General features: G+C 46.1%; 1 protein-coding gene across 4 annotated transcripts; it reads right to left on the reverse strand.

Moving 5' to 3' along the window:
• Nucleotides 1–831: 831 nt before the first annotated feature.
• Fst (follistatin) lies at nucleotides 832–7,587 on the reverse strand. Of its 4 annotated transcripts, none has more exons than XM_071612606.1 (6): nucleotides 7,080–7,587; nucleotides 5,009–5,200; nucleotides 4,374–4,592; nucleotides 3,602–3,826; nucleotides 2,701–2,928; nucleotides 832–1,995 (listed from the first exon to the last, which is right to left on the reverse strand). In XM_071612606.1, the coding sequence occupies exons 1-6, from the start codon at nucleotides 7,162–7,164 to the stop codon at nucleotides 1,913–1,915; spliced, it is 1,032 nt and encodes a 343-aa protein (XP_071468707.1). In that variant the 5' UTR covers nucleotides 7,165–7,587; the 3' UTR covers nucleotides 832–1,912. The 4 variants fall into 4 exon arrangements, with proteins under 4 accessions (XP_071468707.1, XP_027793923.1, XP_071468708.1 ...); XM_027938122.2 differs by having other exon boundaries at nucleotides 2,701–2,931; XM_071612607.1 differs by lacking the exon at nucleotides 7,080–7,587 and adding an exon at nucleotides 5,513–5,883 and having other exon boundaries at nucleotides 2,701–2,931.
• Between the last annotated feature and the right edge of the window lie 2,591 nt (nucleotides 7,588–10,178).

The following is a 10,178-nucleotide window of genomic DNA, read 5'->3' on the forward strand; positions in this document are numbered from 1 at the left end:
AAAGGACCCCTGATTAATGCCCTAAATGCCATTCCAAGGCTTTAGTAATGTATAACATAAACTGCAAAATATTGACAGCCTTTCCTCTACTTTGCATGTCATTATTTAATCTTCATGAAGATTAACTAGTTTGTAGAAATCCACCTTCACTCATCCTCATCTCACCCAGTCTCTAGAATTCCAATACTATAACACCCATTTCTGCAATTGATTTCAAGAAGGTGCTTGTTAAATATTGTTGACCTGTTTTTACTTTTCCTTGTGATGTTGCTTTGTAAAGATCCGTGGGCTATTTTATTTAGTTAAGGACCATGGTATATATTGGGGACTCCTGGCTGTGGCACCAAGCAGTTAAGATGGTATTTTCAAATGGAAACGTTAGGTATGGTATAGGGAGGACCCACATTGATAGTGTCTTTCTTCTGTGGCTGGGGACACATATATGTTACTCTTTATATATATACATTTTTTTTATACTTGGGCACAACACCTTTATTTCAGTTGTTTATCTATTTATTTTTATGTGGTGCTGAGGATCGAACCCAGGGTCTTGCACATGTGAGGTGAGCACTCTACCGCTGAGCCATAAGCCCAGCCCCACATATATGTTACTCTTGCAAAAGGGTTGTAGGACCTTAGATCCCTTTATCTTTCTAGGTCCACTTAAGTGATTTGTAACTACCTCATTTTGGAGACTCAATTGCCTTGGCCACTTAATTCCAATGATAACCATATCCCATAGCAAATGCTTCACATACATTTTTACTTAGAAGCCCAAATATCTTCTTTTGAATCAACAGGAATTGAGACCATTGGCTTTTTAAAATTTTTTTATTTTTTCACTCATCATTTATTTACAAATACACATTATAACTTTTATATACATTGCACATTTACATGGTAGAAAAGTACAAAACTATATATTTAAATGAATTTATATTTAACTTGCCATGTTTGAAAATATAAAATTGCATCAGAAAAAAGTATTATGAAAAGCAAGAAACTTGAACTGATAAAGCTTTGATAGGACTTTCAGTGACACATTGGCTGAAAAAACTAATTTAAAAGGTACAGTCGACTAGCGTAAAGGAAACACCTAAAAGGTTGAATGTGTAGCCTTCACCTTCCTTTAGACACCCATATCACTCCATTTCTTTGGATCTGTAACATCTTAAAAGGATGTTAGAAGTCTAACATTGCTCTCACCCACTTATAAAAGTCTTCATAGGAACAAGAGAACTGAATGAAGGAATTTCCTTAAAGGTGCCTTTCCTCTGTACCTGTATTTGAGTCAGAGTTATAATGCCTTTTGGTCAGTCAAGATTCCTTGTAAACAAAACCCGAGGGATCATGTATGTACAGATCAGGCAGCAGAGAATCCAATAAATAAACATGACAGAAACTGACATGCAAGTTTGTTAAAAGTGGAAAAGAATCTAACAACAGTGAAATGAAGGGAGACAGATGAGTGAATGGATAGTAAGGAATGGACTCAAATGGTTTACAAGGGGGAAAAAAAAAAGCTTTTACTTTACAGGCAAGAGACCTCACAATAAATAACAACTGCTCTTCCTTTCACTGATAAACTTCTTCAAAAACAAGGTGTACAGTCAACCAGACATTTTATGTATAAATTATAAAACATGACACAGTATAAATAAATGTCTACAAGTCTCAACTATGGGCCTCATCCAGTAGACCTCACAATGACCGCCTCTCCGTGCCCAATGAGTAACAAGGTGGCCTGGGAGAGAGTTTAGGACAAATGTCCTTTAATGTATACTTTTCCCCCCAAATAAATAAGCATACACTTATTTACAGTATGGACAATATATTTTCTTTTTTTTTTTTTTTTTGTTTTTTGTTTGTTTTTTGCCCAAAGGCATGTCAACACTGAACACTGGTGGAGGGTTTACCACTCTAGAATGGAAGATATAGGAAAGCTGTAGTCCTGGTCTTCATCTTCCTCCTCTTCCTCGGTGTCTTCCGAAATGGCTAGATGGGGGAATACAGGGGAGCTGTTGTTTAAATATGGACAACAACAGCGCAGAAGCAGCTCAGTGTATGTTTTCAAAGCCCTCTGATACAGCCATATTACAACGCTGCATTTTTATGTGACTTGTAGTGAGATTTTTTTTTTTTGGCATCTGCTTTTATGCAATAACTTTAATTAAAAAAAACCATAAATCTATGAAGTCAAAAACTGCAGAAAGTTCTGAAGAATCAATGGCTCAGGTTTTACGGGCAGATTCCTGAAATTAGATAAAAAGCGCTCGTGTTCTATGTATAACTGCTTTGGGTCCTTAATTCAGAGTTAGTAGAGGCAGTGGCCCCTGTGTGATAATATAAAACTGTCCTTGGGGGGGAAAAACATAACTTTTGAAGCAGTTAGTTTAGATTCAAGTGTTAATGAAGCAAACAGCAAAGCATACTACTACAGCAAAAGAATTAGGGGCAAACAACTGGAAACAAGTTTTTAGAGCAACGCAATTGATGATCATCAGGTAAGTCCTAAAAGCCAGGAAACATTGCAGAGAATTTTTTTCTATGGATCATTGAATTGTTGGTGAAATTTAGCAGCTACCTAACTTACACAGAAATGGGTTTATGTGGGGAGGTTTGCGTGCTTTTCAAGTGTCCATTCCCTAGAGCTTGCCTGGGAATGCCTTAAATTGCACCAAGGTTACAAATCGCACTTACAGTTGCAAGATCCAGAGTGTTTAACTTCTAGCAGCACACCTGAGGAGCAGGCAGCCTCCTTCATGGCACATTCATTGGCATAGGTGGCATTGTCACTGGCACAGACAGGCTCATCCGACTTACTGTCAGGGCACAGCTCATCACAGAGGGAACACCGGCCTCTGCCAACCTTGAAGTCCCATAAACATTTTTTTCCACCACTGCATTGGATATCTTCACAGGACTTTGCTTCTAGGATATAATACATCTGTGATGAGTAAACTGATTGTCCCATTTCCCTTTTATTTTTCTAGTTCCCTATTAATAAATATAAACATATAATTTATATTTTATTACTTACTCATGGGAATAATGAATATGTAATGCAAAAATGATTGATAATTAAATACACACAAAGACACACACACCATGAACTACTACACCCACATGAACTACTACCGAAGTTCATGAAAACAATATTTTTCGGAACAGGATTTCACAGTTAAATATGCATCTGATTATTTCCTACAAGTGGGATCTTTTAGAAAAGCAAGAATTCCATCAACTACTGGAATCTGATAACAGATTTTAGGAACTGTTAAATAATTACTTTTTGCTTCTAGCAAGTCTAGCACTTCAAAAAATGTGCAAGATTGTGTAGTTCTAAGTTTTCTAAGATGGAATACTGTTTTCTGCTTCCTGCTGGCATTTGAATATATATGTCATTGCTTCCAGAAGACAATGGTTTCCACAAGGAATGCTGTGGTCAAAACAGTTTACCCAAACTGGGAAGTGTTGCTTGCTCTGCTGAAGCTATGCATTTGGGGAAGTCATGGACTACTCAATGGTTAAATCCACATTTTTAATAACAGAACTAGCTTTTTCAATCCTCTATTATCTCTTTTCTTTCCTTAATACCTACTGATACACTTTCCCTCATAGGCTAATCCAATGGATCTGCCCAGGAGGCAGGTGGCCTTTCTCAGGTGGCAGGCACTGGAGTAGGTTACTCCATCATTCCCACAGAGATACTGCTCAGAGGAGGTGGGCTCCGGGCAAATCCGGTTACATGTCACACAGTAGGCATTATTGGTCTGGTCCACCACACACGTGGAGCTGCCTGGGCAGAAAACATCCCGGCAGGTCTCTGGAAAAAAAAAAAAAAAAGGAAACATTTCAATAGGCACTTTCTAGTCCTTAGGGAGTAAGCATTTGGCAATATCAAGGAAATCATGAGAGAGAAGCCTCAGCTTTCAAAAGGTACTTTGGGGGGCTGAGGAGGCTGAAGCAGGAGGATCACGAGTTCAAAGCCAGCCTCAGCAATTTAGCGAGGTGCTAAGCAACTCAGTGAGACCCTGTCTCTAATAAAATACAAAAACAGGGGTAGGGATGTGGCTCAGTGGTCGAATGCCCCTGAGTTCAATCGCTAGTACCCCACCCCTCACATACAAAAAGGTACTTTGGGAGCCTGGTAGTTTTCAAAAGGACATATATGGCTCTCAGTTGGTTCCTTCAGCAAACTTAATGACCCTTTAGAAGTAAGAAAAGGACGCCTTTATTTGGTATCACTATTATCATTATTGCTATTATTAGGATCTCACTATGGTTATCCTATTCCACAGGGGTCTTCCAGAGTGTCAACTTAAGGTAGAACACTGAAGGGAGTAGGGGTCTTGTTTAAGGGTGGGACCTACTTTTACATTTGCCCTGGTACTGAACTTCCAGTTCTGGCTGCTCTTTACATCTGGCCTTGAGGAGTGCACATTCATTGCGGTAGGTTTTGCCATCCAGCCCACAGACTGGACCCTTCCAGGTGATATTGGAACAATCTGGGGCGCAGACGCAGCGTGGTTTGTTCTTCTTGTTCATTCGACATTTTTTCCCGGGTCCACAGTCCACATTCTCACATGTTTCTAGGAGTTGGAGAGAAGCACAGTTAGAAACCAGGGTCAGGCAGTGGCCAGGTCAGCCAGGAGGGCTGCACAAGCCTTGCGAAATCTTGCAACCCTGGTTGTGCTGGAGGGGCCCATCAAGCCCTTTCCTAGAAGACTCAGAGGGGGTTAAGGGGTGAGGACTGTGGATCTGGACCAGCCTGTATCTCAAAAAGCACATGTTGGCTGGTTTTACCACCACATGGGACCTCTGCAGACCTTGTTTTGCCTACAGCATGTAACAGGCTGGATTTGACCCAGCTAATGAGAGCTGGGGGAAAAATGGGAGAGTCCACCAACAAAGCTCTCCTAGTCCCAAGCCCTAGCTAGTTAGTGCTGAAGCTGAGGGTTAGACGCCCTCTACTGAGGGCTTGAAAGTTGGGGAGGAAGAGCCCTACCTTTACAGGGTATGCAGTTAGGAGCACCCCCATTGAAAATCATCCACTTGAAGAGCGTGTTGTCATTCACATCCTCCTCTGTCCATGAGGTGCTAAGACGACCAGTACTGCAGCACTCCTCCTTGCTCAGTTCTGTCTTGTACAGGACCTGGCAACGGCCATTCTTGGCTTGGCGAAGCCAGCAATTCCCAGCTGTGAAGAGACAGGGGTGGGGAGGTGAATGAGTGAGCCATGGGATAAGGGGAGGGAGTCTGCCATCACGCGAGCAAAGAAGACCCCAGGCAGATGGGGAGGGGGCAAGCGTGGAGAGAGGGGGTGTGGTGGGGGTGGAGGAGAGAGAGAGACAGACAGACGGGGGAGAAAAGCAGAAAATAAATTGAAGAGGGTGGAGAGGTGAGAAACCGGGTGAAAGGAAGCCCTGCTCACCAAGGTGGGAGGTGGGCGAGGGGGAGGGAGGGCGAGAGGGAGAAGCCAGAGCGCCCTAGCCATATCAATGTCAGTTACCAGTGACCCAGACACAACACGTGCAGCTTGCATTGACTTTTACTAGACTGTTTACTTTTATTCGTCCCATTTCATAACCTGCAGCGACTGGAAGAGCAGATTAAAAGAACCTGACAAAAACAGGATGCGACGGATGTTTTTACATGTTGGTTTCATGTAGGCGGTAAGGGAATTATTTGTGACAGGGGTTAAGAAAGTAGGAGAACGAGAGGAGAGAGAGAGAAGAGAAAGAAAGAAACAGAGACAGAGACATGCAGGGACAGATCAAGAAAAGGCATTTGTGAAAAATGAAAGCAAAAAGCAACCCGGCCCAGCCTGGAGCTGCCCTGAGCGGCCTCGAGGCGAGGCGCAGCCCGCCCGACGGGCCGTTTTGCAATCCGTCAGACCCGTAGCATACCGCAGCCGCTTCGATCTTTCGAAATCTCCAAGGGCTGCTTTCCCTGGCGCCCACCTTCCCAGCACCCAAGGCAGCACCTCTACCCGAAAGGCGGGCAGACCACAGCGGTGCGGGACAGACGGTGAGGGGCAGTGCTCAGAATGGCAGTTTACAACGCACAAAATGTGAACTCTAAAGCTGGGAAAGTAACTCGTTAAAGGGTGGGTGCTTCTAAACCATTTCATGGTTATATATACCTACCTCATACCTACCAAGAAATATTTGCAAATAGTTTCTCCCCTCTTCCCTCTTTTCAATGTTCATAATTTGGGCAGGAGGACTTTTCATGAATCACCAATGCAACTTTAACAATAATTGGACCGCAAGCTGCTACTATCATTATTTTAAAAATTCTCTCCAAAGACTAATTGAGATAAAACAAGTCAAGTTTTAAAAGATAAACTTCAGAAATTTCCTCTTAATTTATGTCAAAATCTAAGTCAGTTGTTAGGGGGTCACTATTGAACAGAAAGTTAACAGAGCAATGAGGCAAAAGGGAAAAAAAACTGTAAAGTACTCAAAATACTTCGGGGGTAATAATTTGGCCCTTTTTTTCGGGGTTGGGGGAGGGGGTAGGAAGGAGCATCCACTAAGCAGAAAACTACTTCCCTCTAAAATTTTCAGCACCCACATTTCCAAGTTTGGGCAAAGTTTCTGAAACCATGTCCTCCAGCCACGCAAGAAAATTTGGTATTTCTTCCTTATTCGCCACCCCAGGTCATTTTTTAAAAGTCACCAAAAGATGTGAGAGGAAGATAGGTCAGATTACAAATGGGTCTATTGAAATGTCCAGGCTACTGATGCTTGCTTATTCCTCTCTTCAGAGCCAACCACCAGAGATAACATCTAAAATCACCGTGGCCAGAACTTGGAGCATCTAACACTTAACTACTGAGAGACTCTAGCTCATTCCCTTTCCCTTTTTAAGGATAATCGAGCTGCAAACTCCTTTCCTAGCTCTAAAGTGTCATTTCCTTCAATTTTTTCACTTCTCTCCATCCCGGAGTCTCTTAAGTTGGTCCAACATCTTCCAAGAGCAGCGTTGTTGTGAACAGACCAAGTGGAGACGACAGAAAAGTAGAATCCCCTGCCCTTTGCCCAGCCTAGCCGGCGCATCCCCCCCTCACTCACCCTGGGCGCTGCGGTCCTCCATGAACTGGCAGAGCAGCAGCAGCAGGAGGCAAAGCCCGCCGGGCTGGTGCCTGGCGCGGACCATCCTGGGGGCAGGCGCGGGGCGAGGAGCGCGGCGGCGCGGGGAGCGGGCGCGGCGGCGGGTGGCTCGGGCAAGCGGCGCGCGTCGCAGAGGCGAGCGGCGGAGGGCGCAGCGATCCCGGCGCAGCCCCGCGCTCGCCGCCGGCCGCCCGCGCGATTCAATGGACGTCAGAAGCCGGGCGCAGCCGCGCTTTAAATCTAGACGGGGGTCTCCGCGGTTTGCGGTGGGCGGTCTCCCAGTGTGTGGGGCTGTGGGAGGGCGGCCGCGAGCGAGGGTGTACGCGGCTCCTTGGGGGTGGGGAGCTTTTAAAAGTTCAGTGTGAATCAGGTGACATTTCCCACCTCTGGAAACCCTTCCCAATTATCTGTCGGAGGTGCTCGAAATCAAAGCAGCAGGAGGGGAATCGCGGAGTTCTTATTTGCGTAGGAGCGAGAGGGAGGGGGGAAGGCGACCGGCGCGGGGGGTGGGGGCGACGCGTCGGGGGTGGGGAGTGGGGAAGAACACCCACTTCAGTCCTGCACGCCGCCGCTCGCAGGCAACGCCGGCGCGCCCGGGGTGGCGTGTGAGTGTGTGAGTGTGTGTGTGTGTGTGTGTGTGTGTGTGTGTGTGTTGGGGGGTGGGGACGGGCGCGGCGGGGGCGCTGAAGGAGGCGGCCGGCAGAGCCGGGGGAACCCGGGAGTTTGTGCCCTCACCGCTGTCCCTCTGCTCCCCGGCTCCAGAAAGACTTTGCAAACGCCGGGAGAGCTCGGGGCTGCTGAAACATCCCGCTCTGGGTTAGGGCTAAACGCGCGGGCCTCGCGGCAGTTTCAGGCTCCCGCAGCCTGGGCGCGGGACCCGGCGAATTTTGTGTCTGGGTCTGTGCGTGCAGACTTTGCGGCCACCCCAAGTCCAGAGTTGTTGCTGAGAACCCCAGCCCTGACACCTTCCACCCTTGCGGAGACGCGGCCCTCTTTCTCCACTAGTCAGAACCAAACAAAAATGTTTAACACCTCAGACCCGGCCTCCCCCCGTCACAGTCACAGTCTCGCCCTCTCCCTTTCTTTTCTCCCCTTTCACTTCGCGGTGTCTGGAGTCGCAGCCCCGAGCGGGGGCGCCGATGTAGGCGGTCTGCCCCCCTCCTTCCCAGCTCCGTGACTCCCCAGTTTCTGTCCTGGGTCTCGGTCTCGTCCCAGTCTCCTTCCTCCTTCTCGTCTCTCTCTCTCTCTCTCTCCCTCTCTCTCTCCCTCTCCCTCCCTCTCTCCCTCTCTCCTCCCTCTGTCTCTCCCTCTCTCTCCTCGCTGAATAAAAAAGATTGCAACATCGATAATGAACTTCTGTAGCCTCAGTTTATTAAGTACAGTGCCTGGCATTCTTCGCTGAAAGTTGGCGGGTCTCTCATTTATAACATTTTTGGCACCGCTGAATGAAACTGAGGAGGCGATATTTCCTTTTATATAAAACGATTACTTCACGGAAAATGCTATATTGTTTATTCCAAAGCTGCCTTTTTAATTTCTATTCTTTTCTCTTCTGAAGCCCGAACGACACCAGACAGCAAGTATGCAGACAAAATTCTTGGACATTCGCAGGTCACTGGGATTTGTTCTCCTAAGGATTTCAAATCCGGCCCTCTTTCCCCCAGCCCCCTCCCCCTGCCAGACCCTCCCCCAGTCCTCCTCTCGCCCTCCCACCCCCCATCTTCCATCAGCTCCCTCCCACCCCCTCCACAACTGCAAATAACTCAGTGATAACAGATTTTTTTCCACCAACTGCAGGAGATAGTGCTAATCTTTTAATAAAAGATCCCATTACAATGGGATCTGTCTGGACAGACTATAATAGATCCCGAAATACAGCCGTGCTAATATTAGAAGACAGTTGTTTGGGTGCCTCTCAGACGAGCCCAAGCCCCCCTTTGAAAGTGGGCATGAATCACAAAGCCCCGCGGCCGCCGCACCTGCACCGCGCGCATTCGGTGCAGCAGGCTGGTAAAAACGGGTGACCTCGCCGCCGCTTTTCGCTTTATAATTACCGTCGTGAGGACGGGAGGGGAGGGGCGCGGGCGGCCGGGGGAGGCTGGCTTTTTGCTCACTTCAGACGGCTCTGGGGGCTCCACATCCTTCTTAATCTTTCCAGATTCATTTGGTCTGTTTCTCTGTCTCTCTCACTTCTCTTCCCCTCCCATCCTTCCAGTTCTTCCCACATCTCTTCCTACTCCTTCCCGTCTTCTCTTTTCCCTCCCTCTACCCCGACTCTGCCCATACTCTCCCTCCCGTTTCTCCCTCCCCTCTTTCTTTTCCCGTCTCCTTTTCTCTTCCCTCCAATGCATTAATGTAGAGTTGTTTAGTGCCCTCTAATGGCAGACGACATTAACAATTAATGGCAAACTGTCCCCTTTGCAGGAGCCGCCACTTAATGGCAGAGTTCCAAAGTTGAATTTATTTCTTCTTTATTCAGAGAGATAGATATGGTGCTTATGCAGTGATCTGCCGGAGGGAGAATTTTTTCTATCCTTCAAAACTTTTACACCCCCCACCCCGCCGCCGCCTTGGAAAGCTTAGTTAAAAGGAAGGGGGAAGCTAACAGTTATTGTTACTTGACCACCCCCCCCCCCCCGACCCCCCATACAAATTTTGATTTTTATTGGCAGCTAGAGTCAAACCTTCTGTTTTAACTAGATTTATCAAACCATATATCCATGGCTGGAAAATACGTTAAGCATTCTAAATGCATAAAAGATCTTAGATGGTTGATGATTGGATCTCATGTCCACCAATGGCTGTTAAAACTTTTTTTTAGGACTCAAACATAATTAACAGGATTTTCTATTTATCCTTCTTTAAGTGTGTGTGTGTGTGTGTGTGTGTGTGTATATATATATATATATATATATATATATATATATATATATATATCCTGACTCAGGAAGGACCAAAATCAAAAGCTTTTTCTTAGACTTTTTACCCTAAGAGCATACAAAACTTTTATATTGTATTGTGCCCAGTTGAATAAGAAGTCATTTGGCTTAGAGGAATATG

The sequence above is a fragment of the Marmota flaviventris genome, chromosome 5 (genome assembly GCF_047511675.1).
Source record: "Marmota flaviventris isolate mMarFla1 chromosome 5, mMarFla1.hap1, whole genome shotgun sequence".
Classification (NCBI taxonomy): Eukaryota; Metazoa; Chordata; class Mammalia; order Rodentia; family Sciuridae; genus Marmota; species Marmota flaviventris.